Genomic DNA, 22,747 nt, shown 5'->3' on the forward strand with positions numbered 1-22,747 from the left:
CTTATACACCACACCACACCCACAGAGATAAATAACCACCAGAATCCAAAATGAAAACATCACCTCTTTGCTAAACTCACTTTTATTGCTTTCCCTTGTTCTGGGGGACCAGGGGTATAACAACTAAATACTTAAAATAAATACAAGGTGGAAAGAGGTCTGCCCCTGCCCACCTCCCATGGTCTGATCTTGTGTTATTCTTCGTCCTGCTCTGTGAAGCAGCTGCTGTCAGTCTTAAGATCTCACACTTCATGCTCCTCTCTTCTGCAGCAGGGCCTTGCACCTGCTGTCCACTCTGCTGAGAATCCCCCTTCACCTCCGCCTTCCCCAGAATCACTGTGACCCCTCAGGGAGCTTTCCCTGGCCCCCGCAGCTGGCTCGAGACCCCTGACATGTGAAGGGGAGGATTTCAGGTACCCCTTCCTCAGAACACTAACAGCACATTATAATCTTACATTTATTTGTGAGCCCATTTTATTGTTCTTATCCTCAGGCGACAATAAGTTCCGTGAGACCTAATTATTGTCACAATTTGTATTCTTTCAGAATGTTTTGGCTCCAGTTTTAAACAAAAAGTAGCTTAAATAAAGAGGGGCTTATTTTTCTTTCATGGTAACAAGTCTAAATGTAGGCAGCTCATAGCATTGAGTAAGTTGCTTAGCACTGTCATAATCAGTGTCTCTGCCATGTTTTTCTTTCTTTCTTTTTTTTTATTTACTTAACTCCTGGTTGCAGGATGGCTGCTGTAGCCTAGCCATCTCCTCTACCTTTAAGAGAAGAAAAAGGAAGGTTGGGAGAAAATACCAGTGACATCTGACTCCTTTTTCAAAGTAGCAGGAGTTTCCCCAGAATTCCCCAGCTAGTTTCTGCTTGTGTCAGCTTTAGCTAGAAAGAAGTCTGGAAACCATGTGTGTAGCTTTTCCAGCCTCTACACTGGAGGTGAGCAGGGCGGGGAAAGGGAGGAAATGGGAGCTGGGCTAGCCCACCAGGAGTGGTCTGCCCCAGCTCACCCTTGTTGCTCCAGCACTTACTGAACAAGTGCTTTGGAATCAGACGGTACCGTAAAGGAGGAAAAGCTAGCTCCCTGCTTTGATTATTTGTTCATTCACTCATTCGTTGTCTGGTTTGAACCAGGCTCGCTACACATACACACCCTTACCTATTCTCATGACAATCCTGGCAAGTTAGATGTTATGCTTATTTGGGATAAGAAATGGACTGTTGGGGACAATAAACAGCTTGCCTAAGGTTACACAGCTATGGAAGGGACAGAGCCATTACTCAGACCCAAACCCCCCTCCCTCTGCAGCCCTCCTGCCCTCCACAATGCTTCTCTGCCTCCTGGAACGATTATATCTGATCCCCGGGAAGCTCCTGCGTTTGACGTTTCTCTGCCAGGGGGCAGTAATTATTAGCCTGCCAGAATTTAGCTTCTCCCTTAGACATGTTGGCAAGAACAGTTTGCTAATAATACCTGCAACTGTAATTTGGGGTAGTTTTGTATTTGGGCTCTAATAAGGTGGCATTGTTTTATGAACAGGGTTATAATTTTTAGTCCAGGGCCCTGTATGGTAGGCTACTTAATAAGCATTTATCCAGCGGTTAGTCCATACTCTTAGCACTCTAAATAATTTGCATAATCTTTTCCTGTTTAAGTAGGTAAAGCACTTTGCCAGGAGCTTTTGCCCTTTATTTTCCAGAAAATCCCAGCATTCGTTCTTGCTTCAGAGTAAATGAAACAGCAATCATCTACATTCATGTCCACAGCTTACAGTTAGGTATTTGTGAACTAAAACCTTCGGAGATCCTTTATTTCTGCATCATGTTTTTGTTTTTTTAATGTGTGTGTGGGGTTTTTGTGATTATAAAAGTAATAGATGTTTAATTGAAAAAAATTATGGAAAAATGAGAAAAATCACTCGTAATTCTATACCACCCAGAGGTAATAACTAGCAACACTTTTGGCACATTTCCTTCCTAATCTTTAAAAACACCACATTTTTTGCATAGCCGAGTTCATAAATCATTTGCAGCTTTGTGTGCTGTGATTCTTCATGTTACATAAACAAGCCTCCTGTTGTTACAGCATCGCTGCGATGGCCACTGTTGTCCCTTCATTAGGAGCTCAGCATCCTTCACAATTCTGAAATGCTCACTGAAACAAAACAGTGACATAGCACCTCACCTAAAAATATTTTCAGTGTTATTTTACAGACTTTAAGATAGAAACATTTTCTTTTCTTTTTTTCTTGGGAACATTTCCTTGGTAGGTATGCTTCAGCATCTGCCTCTTACTATTAAGAAGACTGTAAATGTGTTTTATAGGGCTACATACCAAGGTACACTCCCCTCTCTACCACTCTCTCCTTTACTTCAGCAGTGCTTGTTCCCTTTCTAAGTGGGCAGCTTCTTCCTCATTTTATGGTTCACCGTGATTGGTTCCTCTTTCCCTGGCTCGTCTTCTAAGTCTCGATTTCCTCCTGCCCAGCAAGCACTAGGGTGCTGACGTCAAGTCCAGGTTTATCAAGACAGCAAGGCGAAGGCACGTCTCCCACTCAGCCATCCTCATTCCTCCTTTCCTGTTCCCAGCCCTGATGCTCAGATGGCCTCCAAGTAGAGTGGCTCACAAGCCTCTGGACCCGGGCCCTCGGAAGCTGCAGAGCTCCACTGGAGCTCTGAGTAACTGCAGCACATTTTGGGGAAGGGACTTATGAAATTTCTTCTGTGGCTGAGGCTGATCCTAAAGCTAACATGGAGAAAATATGTTTTTGTTGTGTTTCTTTTATCTTTGTGGTTCAAGACCTGGAAAATAATGTATTCTACTCTGTGGTGTGATACATACTACAAATACGAGAATTTATTAGAGGAGAGATTTAAAAAGAAAATTTTAGATAAAGATGTTTCCTTCAAAAGACATCACACCCTTCTATGTCAAATGTGTAATTTAAAGAGTGACTTATTAGCAACCTGCAGAGTGTATTCCAACTCTGTGTTATGAAAAAGAGTTAAGAACTGGCACCTATGTTCTCCTTCTAGCGCCAAGCCCTTGCCTTTGACCTTTCATTTTCTTTCTCTACCTATGCTAACCTGCACATGATAGCATCACTACTGTCCAACAGCCTAAAGTGCGTGTGGAGTTTGCAGATGGCCGTTCCCAGCACAGAAATAGTTGCTGCATTATAGAGACTTCAGTCTAAGGATTTCTCTGCAGACAACTCACATGTCCATTAACAGAAAGCCTGCCAGTCTTATCCTGGCTTTGTGCATGGGAGTCCTGTCCTCAAGCCCAGTACTAACAAAGCCTTGGCAGGAACTTCAGGATGCTTTCCTGTTTCCTCTGCTGTGTGGGGATGCCCAGGCTCTTCAAGAGGCTGGTCTGGACAAGAGAATGCTGTGACTACCAACCAGCCTTGCATTCCTCTCCTGTCCTGTAGAGGAGGTTGTGGAGGTAGGGCTGTGGGTGCTGCAGAGGGTGGTTTGATGGCGAGCGTGGAAGAGCCCGTGGCTGTCTTTACTGAGCGGGAGCACAACTTTGAGTTGCACATTCCTTTATTCCTGCCTTTAGCTCCATACTTGGCTCTCCATGGAAAATTACTTATAATGGAAGGGTGCCATTCCATGTCCATGGCTTAAAGAACAACCCCCCCAAAAGATCACGCCACCTGTTATTGCTGGGCATTTAGAATACTTTGTGGATGTTATGATGTGGGCCTTGAATTTCCCACATTTTCTAGGGGAGGATAACCCAAATTCTGATACATCTGCCAGCAGGCCCTCTACCTGCAGCAAACAAATTACTATCAACAAGCATCGCTCTACTGTCCTGGTGACTTTTCCTTGATAGAACAAAATGCTATGATTTTTTATTTTAGAAAATAACCAGATCCTTTAGTCTTGTAGGTGTGTCATGTCCCCTGACACTAAGAGGGTGAACATCAAGAAGACAGAAAATTACTCACATGTTCCCTCCAGCTGGCCACCGCCCTGCTGACCTCACACCCCTTTGTTGCTTGCTCCAGTGTCTTTTCTTCTCATGGCTTAGCCGGCCCCTCTGGCCTCTATAGCCTCACATGAATAATAGAATTCTTTAGTAAGCAAAGGTAAGCCCTTAAACCCTCTGTTAACTTTTCATTCTTTAAAAATAGTGTGGGCAATAAAAACATTGCAGCCAGAGATGATTTGAAACCTCAGTCCTGAACATGCCCATCCCTACTTAAAACCCTCCAGGGGCTGCCATTGCTCTTAGAATCCAGACATGTTCCCTTGGCGGGCCACAGGCTCTGCCAGATCTAGCCTGCCTGCTGCGGCTCCTGTCACTCTCCCCGGGCCTCTCTGGCCTCTAACCATGCCCCTGCTTTTCAGTTCCTCAATGGGCTGTGTCCCTTTTACACACCATCTTTAACTGGAAGCTTCTATTATGATTTTAAGGTGGCTTTTAGCTCTGTCTCACAGAACATACTTACCCTGTGTTTTCTCTGAATCACTTCTGCCTAATGGTTTTTTTGTTTGTTTGTTTGTTTAAATATATCTTTATTGATTTCAGAGAGAGGAAAGGAGAGGGAGAGAGAGAGATGGAAACATCAATGAGGAGAGAGTCATTGATCGAGCTCGCAACCCAGGCATGTGCCCTGACCAGGAATCGAACCCCGATCACCTGGATCCCAGGTCGATGTTCAACCACTGAGCCACGCCCGGCCGGGCACTTCTGCCTAATGGTTTTATAAAAACAAGATTTTATTGCTCTCAGCCTTTCACAGCTATCCAAACATTGTTTTCTATGTTATGTATTGTCAACAAAATGACAAGATAATTCTGACCCAGGTCTTTATCAGATAAAGATTAATACAGAACACAGACTGAAGTTATAGTTTGTAGAATTCCTTCCCTTAAATTTTCCCCCTGAGTTTGCAAAACCCTGAGTATACTATTATATTTAGGATATTCAAGCTGATCAAATGATATTCAAGTCTAGGCCAATGTGAATACGCTAACATTTAACCTCGTAAAATCCCAGCACTTAACCTTGTTATATCCCATGTGTGTGTCCCAGGTGTTCCCCTCACCCCTGGAACCTCTCCACCCCTTTGGTTTGGGACTAGGGGGCAGGCTGGGACTTCTAGAGCCCTGAACTGGAAGTCAGGTCATGTTTCCCCAAAGAACCAATGGTGTGTGTTGACCTCTACCCCCCACCTGGGCTCCCTCTGGGGCCTCCTTCCTTTGCAGAGAAGGCGACAGGCAGGGCAGGGATGGCAAGGAGGAGTCCCAGACACCTTCTCCGCTTACAGTGATGACGACTATGTCCGCAGACGAGACAGGCACACTCAGTGCCCGAGATGCTCTGGAGCTCCCAGACTCCGCACATGCCACCCATTTACCTCTTGGGCCCTTTCCCAGGAGAGCTGACTTTGTCCTTTACTTACATTCCTCTTTGCCCATCCTTCCTGTGTTGCATGTGTCTTCTTCCATGGTTACAGTCCACTTCATTCCATGTGGTTTTTACTCCTTTGAATAATATTGCCATGAGGAGACACCCCCGTCACCTGATCAGCCAAGCATGTAGCATGTTGTAGGATAGTACAGGCTTGTCAGGATGCAGTAGTTCAGGTGCTCAGCACATGGTAAGGGTTTCATGAAGCACAGCTGCCATCATATTTCTTCTTCTTACCCAGGAGAGTCATTTGCTTCATTTGGTCAAACTCCAACGGTGACCTTGGGTCACCTTACTCTTTCTTTGGGGCCTCAAGAATATAATCAACCTGCAAACCCTTTAATTTTATCTCCCCTGCTTCTTTACGTATTAGAGATGTGTTATCCTAAAACCACTAATAAAGTACATTTTACTTCTATTGATGTAACAGATAATATATCTAAGTATAGATAACCACAAAATTATACCTTTACTGCCCCTCTAATCAGATGTATTTAATATACGTATTACTTTATTTAATAACATTTATCTCCAGTATATTAAATTCCTTTATGGTCGTTGTTACCTATGGGTGTAAATAGTGGTTAGGTTCCTATGCTGGCTGGTAAGAGCATTTTTGAAAGGATAAAAAGACACCAAATATGGCAACAGCAATAGATCTCAAATGTTTTGCTGGGCAAGTAAACACTGCAGCGGGAGAGAAGCCTGATTTTGCCTCTTTGGTGGTTGAATCAGTGCATTCGTCTGTGTGGTGGAGTAGCTAGGTGCTTGTGGGTTAGCCTGAGATCTATTCACCCGTAAAAATGTTGTTTCTCTGACGAGCCCTGATGCATTCCCAGCAGCCCATTCATGAACAAACTTTTGCACATAATACATTTATAAAATAAACACTACTCTAAGAGGTTAAGAAAATTTTATAATTGCAGTGTCTTTCCCCTTTCTTTTAATATTTCTGGATGCTACAAGGGGATTATTTACAAAGCAACAAACCTTTTCAAGTTAGTAAACCCGTATTACAGTATTGTTAAGTGCAGAATTATAATGAATTCAGAAATTCTAAAGCCTTGTCTTCATTTAAGGTTACTCTGAGGTTCTTTACTTGAAGTTACTCTGTCAGAATGGAGTGCTATAAAAATGGCTTTGATATCCAGAATTTCCCCTGCATTTCCAGTGACCTCCCTGACACTTTGGCAGATTTGACAGTTTGGTCAAAGGGTTTTGTTGCTGTGTGTTCCCTACTACCACTAGCTAGAATGCCCGGCTCAGTGATTAAATTGGCTACATTTCAGCAAGTCTAGAACTCCACTATATTCGACACACATTTGGTTGTACTAACTGTACCTTGTAAACCCAGGGTCAAGTTGTTCATTGTTGACAGCCTGTGAGGGTGATTTGTTCTTTATGGTCACTTAGTCAGTGGTTCACTGACCGGTGCTTTGAGGACAGTCCTTAACCTCGAGTGGAAGTGTCCTTCCTCCCTACATCTCCGACATAGCCTTGTGTTCACATTCTAAGCTTCGTTGGGAAAGGAATGTCCTCAGTCATCACACTCTCCCGGGCACCTAGTCCATACACTACGTTGTCACCAGACAGGGCCCGGGCCTGGAGTGGGTCTGCCTAGAGCCAGCCAGTATTCCTGCAGGAAAGATGTCACAGCACAAGCACAGGTGATTTTGAGAGTGCGTTTATTAGAGCTGGAGACAGTGAAACAAAAAAGGGCTTAAACAAAGGAAGAAGCAGCAGGAGAGAGCCTAGGCGGTGCTCTGCTTTGGCTCCCCGGAACGGTACAGGAAAGAAGTGAGCCAAGGCGGGGCTGCTGTCAGCTCTCTGGGAAGTCAGAGAAAAAGGGGGCGTTGGAGACAAGTTCAAGGGGTAAGCCCAGGACAAGCTGCCACTGCCAGCTGTTCCCCTGGTTGCATGTTTTGTGGGGACATTTAAAGTTTAGAAGAAGGAAAGTCAGAAGTTTATGCCTGAGAACAGGCATGGGTGTGTTCAAGAGCGAGCCCTCATGGGCATCATTTGTCATCAGCTTTCTAGGTGCGTTTTTTTTTAAATATGCTGATGCATCAAAATGAGTGTGTAGGGGAGCTTGGGATTATTCTCTGGTTCACTTTACTGCTTTATTTTTATCTTGGGTCTGTCTGGCTCTGGTCAGATTTTTTGTTATTTGTTCCCCTGACTTCATCTGTTCTTGGGTTTGGCTGGCACAGATGGCACTAATTGGGTCTCTGTTATCTATCTCCCAGACCAGCGTGATTTAAGCTCTTCATTCTCTGGTTAGGGAGGAGAGGTATAAACCATTCGCTCTCACTGTCCTTGGTTAGGGAAGATAAGGTCTTGCGATTCACTAGCTGGCTAGTAAATTGGTCAAACTGTTTGGCCTTGTTTAATTATCTGTCTCAGTTTCCTATTCCACTTGCCCAGGAATTTTCCTAGCTTCTTACTATCCTGCCTCAAGATCATTGTTTTGTTTTTGTTTTTTCCCTGTTAGTTGAAAATAGATATAGCAAGTTTACTATGACTGCTTTATATCTGGAGAAATTAAGGCAACACACAGGTAGGAGATGTAATGGTGATGGACTGTCATCACAGTGAAATAATGTATGAAATGCTTACCTCGATGCCCTGGCAGAGAGAAGCACTTACTAATGACAGTGAAGGGCATGTTTATAATTGATTGGTGCCAAAGAGAGCACAGCTAGTGGGTCACACAGTGAGACTTAAAATGCCGGGTCTCCCCACTCCCCCGGTCCCCACCTGTGACCCAGTGATGAGCCAGTTGCCAGGCTGCCCTCCATGGCTGAGCCCTGGGCCCTGTGTAGCATGGCTCTGAGTCCTCATGCCCTCTTCCCTCCCACTGTGACTGCAGTGAAGCCTTGGTTTGCTCATCTGTAAAGGGTGGTGATAGAATAGGGGTTGATGCTATGTGAACCCAAAATAGCATGATCCCCCTCCCCCCAAAAGCCTTTGTTTATACTTTAGCTTTGCAGTGGTACAGATTTTTTAAAATTAAACCTTTGTCAAGAGTCATGTCATCTTAGAGCTGGCGAAGCTGATGTTGAGTAAATGCAAAATCCTCTTTGTGCTCTTGCAAAATGGCAGGGACACTTCAGCTCATCGCAAACCATTCTGTGTCAGGAGTAGTCGTGAAACATGCAAGTTTTGAAGTGGGCAGGGTTTTCAGGTGGTACCTTTTACGTAAGATGCCAAAAGGCCATCCTTGGCGCCGTCAGAGCGATAATATGAAGATGATGGGAGAAAATCTAAGAAGATGAGATTAAGGATGTGTAACTTTGAATTGTGGTTGAGAGGTGAGTGGTGTGACAGGCTGGTGACACTGAGAAAGCTCGTGCCGGTGTCTGTGTGGAGACCAGCTGAGGGGCCGGTAAGAGGTTATTGCAGTCCTGCAGGCAGTAAGCTATAACTGGGGGAGGGCACGTGGTCCTGAAGTTCCGCGATGCAAAGAGGGGGGTAAAGAGGAATTGAAGGGAAGGACAGAGGATCAGCTCTCTTGGGGAAAGGCTTAAATACTGTATACAGTTACTGGGGGTTAGAATTTCAGTATCTGATTAGAGGGAGGGGATTCGGTTCCTAACAGGCAGATGCTACTGCCTATTGTTTCACAGACCGAAATAAGCCACAAGTGGTACCTTTAACTGCCTGAAGACCGGCCACAGCTAACTTAGGGGAAGAGACTTTAGAAACAGGAGGAGTGGTGGTGGTGGTGGTGTGTGTATGTGTATGTGCGTGTGTGTAGAAGCTGGATTGGAGCTGGTGGAGAAGCTGCTGAACCTTTTGTTTTTATCAGAAAGTCTGGAGTGAGGAGGAGAGGTCCTGCACGGCCTAGCGGATAGCCCACTATGAAATCGGGGAAGGAGGAACTAGAGATGGGTATTTCAGTGTGTATCCTAATGTCTTCCTGTTAATTTCTGCACTTAGCTGATCCCAAATTATACCAAATCCACACACATCTACCAAGCATCTTCATTGTGCAAAGAAGATCCTGCTGGAGCCTGCTCATTGCTGCCAAGCCTGGCTTTGGGGTGGGGGGCGTTCATGAAGCCAGTGTCCCTGTGAAATCCCGGCAGAAGAAAGCCCTGAGAGCTTGGCAGGCCCGGAAGACTATCGGTGTGAAGGGATCTGACAAAGTACAGCAGCAGTTTTTAGGACAGGAAATTCTAACCCATCGTGGGCTGAGTTATCTGCCTCCCCTTCACCGGCCTCAGCTGGAGAAATCATCGGGCTTGCAAGTAACTGCTCAGAGTGTGCTTACTTGAGGGCCATATTGATTTTGCTGTTCTTTAAGCTGCTAAATGTATTGAACTTGGAAGTCCACTCTATATCCCCTCAAATGGGCAGCTTGTTGCATCCCCTGACTGCATCTCTCTTACTGAGATTGTCCTGCTATTTAATTTAAATTTTCCTGACAGGGGTTGAATATATCAGCATCAATTCTCGTTAGCATTCTTGTGCCTACAGGGACTAGGGAACAGAGACGTCTTATTTTCTTTAAGCAACATTCTTTCATGTCCTGTTGCTACAGAGAACATTGATCTTGTTGAAAAAAGAAGGAAAACTTCTTACTAAAACAGTAAATAGATTCAAAACACTTGAAATCTATTTGCAGTACCTGTTGTTTAGACAACCTCCATAGGAAAGAGAAAATATTTTGAAGTTGTGCAGGTGGGTGGTTTGTAACAGTGGTGTGCTGGTGGGATTTTGCCGTCACTGCGTATTGCTGGCCAGGGTGGGGATGGTTAAGAGGAGAGGAAACCCATGGGTGCGCTGTTCATTCCCTGTTCCATGTGTTCTGTGACCAGGTTGCATTCTCCAGTACTTTGCAATAGCTTCCTTCCTCCTTTACCCCCAAAAGGGAAAACAAAATGTGTATTATCACAGTGTTTTGTGCATGGCAGGGGAGCACTAAATTTCTCTGGTGTCTGCCTGCACTTCTGGTTGGGATGTACTTTAAGGGAGGCTTAGTGGCTATTTTCCCTTCAGAAGATGGAGCCCTAAGCTGGGGGGGAAATGGTGATAACCTGGACACCCGTGTTCTTAGAAATGAAGTAACCTGCCTGGGTGTTCAATAAACAATAAATCGTAGTGCATTAAAATCCTAAGAAAGGCTGCAAGGCCAAGACTCACCTCATCCTTCCGAGGGCCTTATACCCCTGCTTCTGAAATACTGTGGCAATATTCCATGAATAGCCGTCCCAGGTTTGCTCTGATATTTTCTTTGAATATGCCCCAAAGAGTTTAATTGTGGAATAAATGAACCAGGCAGAGGGATTTTATTCTAATAACAACATGTGATTTTGTTCAATCGTGTTGAGCTGCATCCTGTATGAAATCGAAACCCTTGTTACTGTCAAAGGCGTGTAAAAGAAGGAGGTTCCTAACACAAATCCCTGGGAGAGAGCGCCGAGCACTGGGAAACAGAACACCTCCCTGAGAAACGCTTGCTAGGACTGAAGCCAAGCCACAGATGGGTGTCTGATTTCAGGCACAGCTCGGAACACTCGGAGAAGCTGACATTCCCATGTGTTAGGGCAAAGGACTCCTTCAGCACAGGGGACAAAGCCGCAAGTGAGAAAGGCCTGGCCCCGTGTGGCTCTGATGAGTCTCCCTGGGGTGCCACCCCTGGGGGGGAAGTGATTCCACATGCCAAACCAAGATCAGACCCCCTGAAGCTGATGGGCTGTGCAAAGGCATCCGAGCTCTGGGCTGGGCTTGTCCGGGATTATATACCGTCGTCCAGTTTTGTTCAGTTCTAAGTGGTCTGATAACAACGTGTGTGTGTGCGCGCGTGCATACAGTGTGATGTGTGTGTGTAATTAATATTCATGTAGTTAGTTATATGTCTTTAATTTTTAAGGTAAAATCAAATTCTGTATATGGGTAAGCAGTTGGTAAATCAGTCCCCTCCCCCCACCCCAGATGCCAGTTTTCTGCCAGAGAAAACTACCAGGTTCTTGTGTCTCTCTCCTAGATATATTTCTAAGCATATTTGCATATTTTTTCCTTATATTTTATTTTCATAATTTTGTTTATTTACATTTTTAATGGAGAATCTATTTACATGGCCCAACTTTCCAAAGTTAAGAAAGAGTATAAAGAGTGTATAAACTGTTTCCTCCTAACCCAGTTTCTCTCCCTCAAGGTGGCACATAGACCCAGTGTTTAAGGCATCCTCCCATAATAGTCGTGCACATATTATGTGCCATTCTCCTTTTTTTTCCTTCATATGAAAGGCAGCAAATTATGCACAGTGTACAGGCAGACCTAGTTTTTATAGCACTTACACGTTTTTTTAACAAATTGAAGGGAAGACCCTCCACCAGCAAAAAGATTGCCACTCACCTAATTGCAATACTTGCTGTATTGCAGCGGCTGGAACCAGACCTGCAGCATCTCTGAAGTATGCCTGTAGCGATCTTGCTTTTTTTCCCTGAGTACAGACGGTCTTCCTCATTCCTTTTTGTGGCTACGTGCTATTTCACTGGTTGACTAGACCATAACTTATTTACCCATCCTGTGATCCGTGTTCTCTTAGGTTGTCCATTATGATATGCTACAGGACTAGGGCAGGAGGAAGCAAGTGAGGCATCTAAGGAGAAGAATTTAAGGAGGCACTAGCACAAACCTGAGAGTGGGGGCCTCTTAAATCTTCCACCTTCTCCCCTTATCCTACTCCTAGCCCCGCTCTGCTCTTACAAACAGGCTGCAATGATAATTATTGCTTGTACATTTTTTCTCACGCATATTGGGAAATTTTCCAGATGTTAAAATATTGGGGTCAAAGTGTATGTGGGTTTTTTAATTTGAGTGAAGGAAACTTTTACACTCCAACCAACACTTTATAAGAGACTACCTGTTTCCTCATACCCTGATCAACAAATTGTATTAGCAACACTTTTTGACTATTGCCAGTTGGATGGGTAACACATCAAGAAACATGTGGCCAAGATAACTATTTAAAAGATTGGGACTGAAAGCATAGTCTTGCATCTCAATGTAGAAACTCATGAGGTTGCCTGCAGTGCCCTCTCTTCCCCATAGTGTTCACCCTGCATCTGCTCTTGGCTCTGACCAGGAGATGGGGTGTGTGTACCCATTTCCATTCATAGCTTAGAACACCAGCTTTGGAGTCAGGCTAGGTTAACCCAGATAGGCCCTGAATTTAGGGCTGCCAGATTTCACAAATTAAAATACAGGAATACAAATATTGCATATTAATGTTAAAATATTACCCCTTTGAAATTCCATGTAACTGGACATCTTGTATTTTATCTAGCAGCCCTATCTGGGTTAAAATCCAGCAAGCATCTTATAAACTTTGTGATCTTGAATGAGGGCCTCACCTGTGCCTCAGTTTCCCCATTTGTGTTATTCTGCATCAGTTCTTGTAGGAGCCAATGAGACCATCTGTGTGAAGCACTTAGCTCAGTGCTGGGAGCACAATAGGTACACCACAATGTGAGCTCTTTTTATTACTCTGGCTGTACACTGTGCACTGCCCACTTCCCAAGGCTGCCAGGTCCTCTTTCTGACCTCTGTGCTTCATCCTGCTCTTTTTTTGCCCCAGAAGGCTTCCTTCTCTTTTCAGCAGGCCCTAATTCCTCCTAATCCTTTTGTTGTTGGTTGGAATGTGGCTTTCTCTGGGAAGGCTCTTCGTACCTCGCAGCTGTGTAGATCACCCCCACTCTGTGCTTCCAGGGCCCAATGCTCCTGTCATGTAACTTTCACAGCTCGTGTGATGCCACATGGTCATCATCTTTTTCCATGCCTGGTTCCCCTTCTAGACTTTGAGCTTCATGGGAACAAAGATAATTCACTTCCTTATGCTGGTGTGGCCATGACCTAGCACACAGTAGGACAGCAGGTGTGTTGAATAAATGCCTAGCTGAAGACAAATAATTTCTGTTCTTCTAGCCCTATGATAACTCGGGTATTGTAGATTTTGCCTCTGGCTTGGAAAGAGCAGTGACTGTATTTGGAGTTTAACTATGGACCTTGTATTAATTTTTCATTATGTTGTATATTTAAAATGCCAAATGAGACTGAAGATTTAGGGGCATAGCCAGTGGTGTCAGAGTTCAGATTATAAAGTGGAATCTTAAAGTAAAAAGAGGCAGTCATTCTATATAAAACCTTTCCACATATCTGACCCCCAGCAGCTCTAAACAGAAGTGAACTGTGGTCTTTCCTTTTCCTGAAGGGACATGCCAGATCCAAAGGTGAGTCTGCTTATAACTGTCCTGGAGCTTTGTCCCTGGACATTGCATGTCTCTTGCCAGCCTCAGCCATGAGTAATGTCTTCCATGTACCAAGTGCCTGGCAGTACTCTGTTAAATTGAGCATTCCATCATGATTCATGTACACATTTTATAGTAGCACCAGGGTTGGCTCTGAAGATCATAAACACTAAAGAGATGATCACTTTGGGGGAGGGAGACATGATTTGTGGATGACCTTGGCCCAACAGTGACAAGTTCAGATAATGACGGACATTTACATATGTTCTCTGTTTTCTTACGCAAACAGGACAAAGCTTACACATATTTACATGGTCTTTTTATTTTCCATTTCTAGTATCACAGCCCTGTTCTAGTTTTTATTACCTCCTGCATGAAAACCATAAAATCACTGCTCTGCCAGTCCCTCTCCATTCACTTCCCAAGCCATCCTGTCTGCCTTTGGCCAATGAATCTTTATGAAGACAGAGTCCTCCTAACGTGACCCCTTTCTCAGAACACATCAGGGCTCCCACACCCTCGCCACCTCCCTCCTGTGTAGTGCAGGCGCACAAGTGGTTGAGACATTACTTTCCGAAGTACAAATCACCTTGAATCTGGGCATGGACCCACCCTGCTGGGTCACGGTCTAGTCCCAGAACAGCTAGGCCGTGAGTGTGTCTGCAGTAGCAGAAACCAAACATGTCTTCCTGGAAAACTACACGCTTCTGGTGTGGTAGACCTTGAGCTTAGCTCTCCTGGATTCCAGTGACCAAAAGCTGATCCTGAAATTCGCATGGAACTTCAGGGACCGTTGCAAAAAGAAGAAGAATGTTGGAGGACTCACAATTCCTGATTTTAAACTCACTAGAAAGCTACAGTAATCAAAACACTATGGTACTGGCATAAGGATAGACACATAGATCAATGGACTAGAAATGAGAGCCTAGAAATAAACCCTCATATTTAGGGTCAGTTGATTTCTGACCAGGTTGCCAAGACAATTCAGTGGGGAAAGGACAGTCTTTATAACATGGTGCTGGGACAACTGGATAGCCACATGCAAGAGAGTGGCTCTATGTCTTTTCTTTTTACTAATTTATTTTATTAGGGTTAAATATAAAGGCATTTTGGTGAGATGGAAATTTTCAACTCTTAGGCATCTGGCAATGTAGCTAAGAATAAATGAACACGGAAGTTGGCAGAATTTTGAGGAGAAATGGATCAATCCAATTACAGTGGTGACTTAACCAAGTCTTTCAGAAACTGATGCAGATCAACAGGCCGAAAGCAGAGACTAATGACACGGGATCTGCATCACACCATCGACAGGTGGTTGAGTGGAAATATGAGGAACTTCACACTCAACAATAGAGAATGCACCTTCTTCGTGAGCTTACACGGGATGGTTAGAGAAACCAGCGTATACTTGGCTGTAAAGGAAATCTCACTGCCGCTTCTCTCCGTGGCGATAATTTCTGAGACGGCTTTGCTTCCCTCTGTTTCCTTCCTGGGTTGTTTCTCCCAGTTCCTGTTTCACCTCTGCCTGTTTTATGATCGTCTAGATGAATTCCTTCATTTCTGCTTTATGGTCTTTCTGAGCTGTAATTGCTTCATAAAGACTTTTTGCTTTCTTTTTAATTCATGATGGAAATGAACTGTTGGGTGTCATTTTCACCAGCCGTGGCAGCCTTTTCCAGGTGAGTGTGCCTCGTCCCTTGGGAGCTGGGCTGCTCTTTTCATCATTTTTCCTGTGCTGTCTTCACACGATGGCGAGCACATTCGTCAGGACTAACGTGGTGCAGGAAGGAGGTCCTCTCCCCACTTTGCTTTCTCAGTGATGCTTCATAGCATTTGAAACAGATGGGTGCACGTCTATCATGTACCTGACAAGTTACCTGACTCCCCAGTTTGAAGGGAAGAGTTTGTGTGTCTTTGGCTCATAGCTCGCTCCCAGGAACTAAATCAGTGCCTGATTTATAGTCTACACTCAGTAAATATTTGTTGAATAAATGAGCACATAGTGGCTCAAAAAACAGGTGTGGATTTGAATTGGTCATTTAAAAACCCATTTACTAAAGTTTTAATAATGCATTATTATAGCAAGTGTGGAAGCCAGGAACCTGAGGGAGGCAGGTCCCCACACACTTTCCAGCTCTCTAGCTAAATAATCATCTCCATACTGAGTCCTGTGCCAGTGGGGATACGCTTAACATTAAGATGTTGAGCCCTTGCGCTTTTACACACCTCTAATGGAATATAAAATGTCTCTTTCTCTGTATGGGGAGCATTTGGCAAGAAGCATGTGCCTGTTGATGAAGCCACTCAGGTTCTAAGAATTTTCCCATAAAGGTGCTCACAGAGTCTGCAAGGCCATGTGTACAGTGTGAAAAATTCGGTTTGGGACTATACACCACAGGGGTGCACATTACAACCCACTGAGATGGGGCAAGACAGTTACAACTATTTCTATTTATTTTTCATCTAGATAAAAGATAGAAATCAAGCTTCACTAACATTTACTATTACAATGACCACCACCATTCAGTCAGCAACAGGGGTCAGGTGGACACTTAATCATGGAATTCCAAGGCATCCTGAGGGAAGGACAGTTCAACCCAGGGGGTAACGATTTCCAGCTCACTTGTTGATTTGCTTTTAGCATAGGATTACTTTTGCAGTTTCTGTGTGCCCAGTTGAATGGATTTCTAGGTTACTCCCTCTTCTTTTGTGTTAGTCACTGCAAACTCAACCCGGGCCATTTCAGAATGTGACCCTCGCTCTTCCAGGCATGCCGTGGCGGAAGGAGCAGACGGAGGACCTGCAGCGGGTGCTCAGGACCGTGGACAGCGAGATCCCGCTGGTCCTGGTCAGCGGCAACCACGATGTGGGCAATGTCCCCACCGCTGAGACCATCGCCGAGTTCCAGCACACATGGGGAGACGACTACTTCAGCTTCTGGGTCGGGGGCGTCCTGTTCCTCGTTCTCAACTCCCAGCTCCTGTACGACGCCTCCAGGTGCCCTGCCTTGAAGCAGGCGCAGGACCAGTGGCTGGACCAGCAGCTGAGTGTCGCGGGGCAGCAGAAGTGCCAGCACGCCATCGTCTTCCAGCACATCCCGCTGTTCCTGCAGAGCATTGACGAGGACGATGACTACTTCAGCCTCACCAGGACCGTGCGGAAGGAGATGGCAGACAAGTTCGCCAGAGCAGGTAACAGCAGCACCTGATGTCTGGATGGAAGGGTGGTCTGAAGACGTGGTTTCCATATCCTTCTGCCCCTCTGCAGCCTGGGGAGAGAGGATGGGGCTTCAGACAGAACCAGCTTTGAATCTCAGCTCTGTCACTCACTGGTCGTGAGGCCTTGGACGAGCTACCTAGCCCTTCCAAGCCTCAGTTTCCTCACCTGTAAAATAGGAATAGCAGAAGTAGCTCTCATAGGCCAGCTGTGAGGGGTTAAATGAAAAGAGGCTGTAAAGCATTAGAGTAGCCCCTAGCCTATGAGAACTAAAGTTGTGGGAGCTACTCACAGCTGAGGATGCTGAGAGGGGGGGCCTACAGGTAGGAGGTCACTGGGGGCAGGGTCTGAGTGTGACTGTATGTGCCCCTGAAAAGGGAAGATACCAGGGGCAACTTTTCTCATTTCTCTGAGGAGCGGGAACTTGCCCAAGGGCAGGTGATCTTTAAGAACCAAGTTTCACCCCCCTTCAGGTGTATCCTGGGAGACCCTGGGGGTGGGGACTGCAATGGGCAGGCCCTGGGCCTCACTGGTTTTCCTTTGGAGAGGACCAACTTCTCCTCCAGACCAGGGGAGAAGCATACATGGTGTGATCTCACATTAAACATGTTTAGTCTGCTGTACATTTTTAACTGATCGTGCATTTGACACACACACACACATGAAGATGCTCCCTTTGTAGAGATCTTGGTTTCTGTGGCCCTCTGTGTGGCACTGACTCACGCAACTCACTTCTCCTCCTGGTGCCACCTGCAGTCTTCCGCTCATAAAAACGGTTTTAACAGCTGTTGTGTCTCTTGTTTGTTCCTAATGCCTCTGTTTAGATCTTTCCAGAGTATACTTTGTCAGACTTTCCTAAAATTTAAATTTATTGGTTAGGGTATAAGGAGAGGGAGGTGGCCTAACCAAGTAGCAATCATTCATTAGAATAAAAAAAAAAATCCCAACACTCTTCTTTTCATCTTGGAGTATTAAATGAGTTCACATTCACTTGTGAAAAGTACAATAGGCCCTGCTGTATTTTTGAGGCATTTTATAAAAAGCTTGCATAATTGGAGACATTTTCCAACTGTTTCATGGAGATGAAGTAAGAAAACTTCTATTAAGGTCTTTGAAATTTGTGCCATGCTTGAGCTGGTGTAGAAAACCGTTTCGATGACAAGGAAATAAGTGTCAAGATGGCATCGGCACCACCATGGAGACTGTTTTGTAACAGAATAATGTCAGAGAGAACATTTAATGCCACTCAAATGATTCCTTTCATATCAAATGTTAAATGATGCAAATGCCGTCCCCCTGGCTGCTCTTTGTTCTCTGTTGTTGTCAACCACAGTCTTGAGTGGCATGTGGCTAGGGGTTTCCCATCGTAGGATGGAGCAGATGTGATCACCAGCACCCCCAGATATTGAGATCTGTACATATTTATAAAGAGAGAGCCTACAGCTCTAACAGGGCATCCTTGGGGGAGCCTGCTGCCCACCCACCGGGAACCCCAGAGGGTGGCATTGTATCTGGGCTGCCCCGGCCACCTCCCCTGTCAGGCCTGCAGCCCTGCAAACACAGGAAGGATTTGTTGGCACACCAGAGCTGGCCTGTGTCTCAGAGGTGGACTCCCCATGCCCCGGCTCACAGAAACTACCACCAGAATGCCAGTTAAATAATTTAGGGCAAGACTGAAACCCCCAACAGCACAGTCTCTTCCCAAAGGTAGAGCGACATGGGGCTCTAAGTTATAGTCAGGAGATTGTTTGCTAAGCTGGGGACAGAGCAGGGAGCTAGTTTCTTATTCCTCTCTGAGTGGCATCGGGCTCTGGCACCCTGATGGACCATCTCCAGCAGAGCCTCCTGGCCCAGGAAGACTCATATATCATATGCCTTGAAGCCTGCCTCCTTGATACCCCTCCAACCCGTCCACTTCTTTAGGCCACCATTGTCTCTCATCTGGGTCATAGCAACAGCCCTGACCTGGTGCCCCTGCCCCGCTCTTCCTCACTCCAGTCCATCTCCACCTAGCAGCCAGAAGGGCAGGTAGCTCCACAGCCTCCACCCATCTGAGGCCCCCTCACCCCCAGGGTAAGGCAGCTCCTCACCCTTCCCCCTCATGTCCGCCTCATCCATTTCAGCCGGCCAACGCCTACTTTACTGTGACACCTTCAGTGTGAGGTGCCCCCGGCCCCATCCCACTCCTCAGCTTTCCTTGGTCCCAGCAGATTTGCATGTGTTGACTTGTCTGAATCCCCTACTGGACTCAGCTCCTTGAACACAGAGCCACTGTTATAGTCACCTCTGCACTCAGGAGGCCTGGCTCAGGTCTCAGCTCATAATAAATGCCTCATCAGTATTGGGGGATGAATGAAGGACTATAACCGACTCACACCCCTTCCCTCCGTGACCAACTGACAAGAGCCTGTGTCTTTGTTTAGCACCACTGTATGCTGGGCACAGAGCTCCGGGCACAGCCTTCCCGTGGGGTGTTCCAAGTGTCAGTACCCATCACAGGGCCTCCAAGTCCTTTGGTCGTGTGCATTTTTCTTCTCTGACTCACATGCTGGCTCTCCAGTTCACTAAGCAGTCAGTTTCTCTCTTCACAAGTGGCCCCTCAGTCTTCCCACCAGGCACCACCTTCATGTGTGAGAAGGAATCCTCATGGCTACTGGCCTCAGGATCTTCGCCTAGACCTGCTTGTGGTGAAAACCAGAGAGATGGATGCCCTTGCAGCAGTCCCCTGTCAGTTTTCGTGGCTTAACCAAACCAGGCCCTTTGCTTAATGGCCTTTCAAACACAGAACAAACCACAGGCACCATCAGGAAGAGATCAGATCAGGCGTGGACACAGCTCTAGCCGGCTGAGTGACCTGCCTGGTGGGGAAGCTCAGGTAGGTGGGCTCCCCTGGCAATGTCTGCACTGTGACTCAGTAATGCAGGAGATGGCTCGGTCACAGCAATGTAATTTGAACTCATTTTGGAAAGCCAGAAGTTCAAGTGACATTTTGCAAAATCAGTTAACTAAAGGACCATGATGAAATTGGGGGCGGTGATGGCAGATGGTATTTAATACTGCCTCAGCTTCCCCCCACAGCAATATTATCCCTAATCCTATTTCAGTCTCATTAAAATCTCCTGCATTAAAATGCCACTACTCAAAAATATGTCAAAAGCTCATCAGAATATCCAGGGTAGCTTTTAATTATGATAATTGTGTTGTTATAAAATATCCTTTAAAGAGCACATCCCTCCTCCAACCACCCTGGAGGTAAAACCCAGCTTCCTTCCAGGAGGTTTAATGAATAATTCTGAATCATTGTGTGGGATGAATAAATGATTTAATAACGAGCATCAGCAATCATCTCACATTGTTGCAGTAATCTCTAAATGGGACCAGGTAGAGGAGGAGGAGGGTGTTACTATACAGCGGGCCACCGTGTGTAGGGATGCGATCTCTGAATCCAAGCCCACGAGCTTCCCAGCTCAGGTTTCCCTAGAAACAGGTGCATTCTGTTTCTCTTTTTGAAGCTCAATAAAAAACCTTCTTTGTATGATAAAAAACGTTGTCAATAGCCAGTACAAATAAACAGTTATCAGGGCAGGACAGATGCACAGATGTGCAGCGGCTCCCGTTAGTTTCTGTCGTCTTCTTGCTCTGCCTGAGGATAATCAGTTTCATCACATCCATGAGCTAGCGAGATTAGTTTTCTCCTTAATTCACCGGAAACCTAGTTGGAGTTGCAGAGATAGGTAGTCGATAATGAAATCTTGGTTGAACCTGGCCATTGTCTCCATCCCTGTGCCTTTTCCAGCAGAGGGTTAATGTGTGACCCAGCTAATATGGATTTCAACTTAAAAACGCGATCTTAAAAAATGAAATCCTAACTCTTTAACTCTTTGCTTTGATGTCTCGATACCTTTTTTCCCCACGCTCAGCAGAGAGATTAGGACTGTGTAAGAGTAAATTTGGCAATTATGAAAAAACCGGATAAGTTGATCTTTCCTGCAAAAGTTAATGAGTAATTTCATGAATTGTAGTTTCATCTCTAGTATTTATGCTTAAAAAACAAACAGACAAACTAGAGAAAGAGAGCTCTCAGCCTAAGGTTATGGTCTTAGAATTTCAGAGTTTTGAAGAACAAAAGGTTAGGTTTCCAGGGTTCACTTTATAGGAAAAATAAAACACCAAATCATATTCTAGCATCTCACTGCACTGTGCTGAAATCTTTTTACACCCTGATTTTTTCAGGAAGTAGGATCCCAGCCTTGTTCCCCTTTGTCTGCCCAGCCCCTGGCCAAGGCTGTCCCATAGTAGCTCCTCAGTGAATAAATATTGGTTAAATGGAATTGATTTAAACTTGATTCAAACCTATATATTAGCAGACTCATAGGTAATGTCCTGTGGATTGGTGTTTACCAGCTGACTTTTTGATGGGAAATGCGTTACCTAGAGCAGGGGCTGGCAAACTTGCAGACATTTTCTGTAGAGAGTCAGAAATTTTGGACTACAATCTCTGTAGTGACTACTCAGCTCTGCCTTTGTAGCATGAAAGCATCCACAGAGGGTGCTTTCACCCTAAGCAAATGGGTGGGCTTATAGGCCATGATTTTCCCACCCTGGGCTTAGAGAAACATTCCCATTACAGTGTGTCGCTCCTTCTCTCCCTGGGACTTTGTGTGCACTGTGCATGTGTCCAATTCCAGGATGCTTCAGGTGACTTCACTGAGATAGCTGCCTGACTCACTGCCCAGAACTAGGCCCTGGTGTTCCTCTGGGCGGGGGGTGCACCCGAGTGAGGCAGGTTTCATGGAGGCCTATGATGTAATTGGAGGTAGGGGTGGAGGTGGGGAGGGTACGTGGGACACTTAAAATCTAACACTTGAGTGTTTATTTTAACGTGTTAGAAAAGCAGAACTAGCTCATCAATTTAAAGAAAAATACTAGGTAATAATATTACGGGTAGTATGCAGGTAAGGCAGAGATTGTGAAGGTGGTGCAGGGTGACATGTCCACGCCGGTGGGATGGGTGACACCATATAACACCAGGGTGAGCAGATGGGCTTTGACTTTGGACAGACCTAGATTCAGATCCTTCAGTGCTGCTCCCCAGGTAAGTGGCTCCACATGAGCTGCTGAACGTCTTCCTACCTTGATTTCTCACTTGCTAAATGGGGGTATCATCCCAACCTTGTAGGGTTTGATGTGACAATCAAATGGAGCGTGGCCTATGTCAAAGCACTGGCACCGCACCTGGAACACAGTACCTGCTTGATAAAGGGTTGTCTGTTGTTATACGTAACTTGTTGTGAGCCCTTAGCAGACACTTTGCTTTGGTGGGGTCTGGCTTTGTTCTTCAGTTAGAGCAGGGCTCCTCACCCCTCTGGGGCAGGAAAGAGGGGCAGGATCTTCTTATGGGTGCACATGAGAATCTCCAGGCAAAAACAGGCATGTTTGGGGAGCAGTGTGCTAGCATAACTTTATAAATTGAGAAAGGAAGGAATTAGCAACTCTTCGTAATACAAACTACAGTAAGTGAAACTAGACAAAAACCTCTTGGCTCCTAGGAGGAAAGAGTCACTGGAAATCTGAGGTTTTTCAGGGTAGATGAGGAATGCATGCTATCTTTAGTTTTATCTAAAGGATGTGTTAATTTAAAAGGTTGAAAAGCACTGACCTAGGTGGAAAGCCCCTATGGAATTTAATGATAGAATTGGACTCTTTGTTTACTTTTTTAAAGCACATGCCTCGCCAATTAATGTGTTAGTAAACATGCCTTTCCATGTATAACTTCATAGTCATTTTTCTGAGTCTAGCAAGTGTGTTCACAAGGAAATGGCAATCATCTTATGTGCTGTATTTTAAA

The 22,747-nt window shown here is 45.3% G+C and overlaps 1 protein-coding gene across 1 annotated transcript in view; it reads left to right on the plus strand.

Moving 5' to 3' along the window:
* Positions 1-22,747, plus strand: part of CPPED1 (calcineurin like phosphoesterase domain containing 1) — a 93,917-nt gene that overhangs the window by 47,975 nt on the left and 23,195 nt on the right. The window contains exon 3 of the mRNA XM_087815114.1: positions 16,452-16,874. Coding sequence (XP_087671240.1) covers positions 16,452-16,874 — 423 coding nt within the window. The remainder of the gene's footprint in view (positions 1-16,451; positions 16,875-22,747) is intronic.

This window comes from Miniopterus natalensis, chromosome 3 (genome assembly GCF_054644295.1).
Source record: "Miniopterus natalensis isolate mMinNat1 chromosome 3, mMinNat1.hap1, whole genome shotgun sequence".
In the NCBI taxonomy this organism is placed as follows: domain Eukaryota; kingdom Metazoa; phylum Chordata; class Mammalia; order Chiroptera; family Miniopteridae; genus Miniopterus; species Miniopterus natalensis.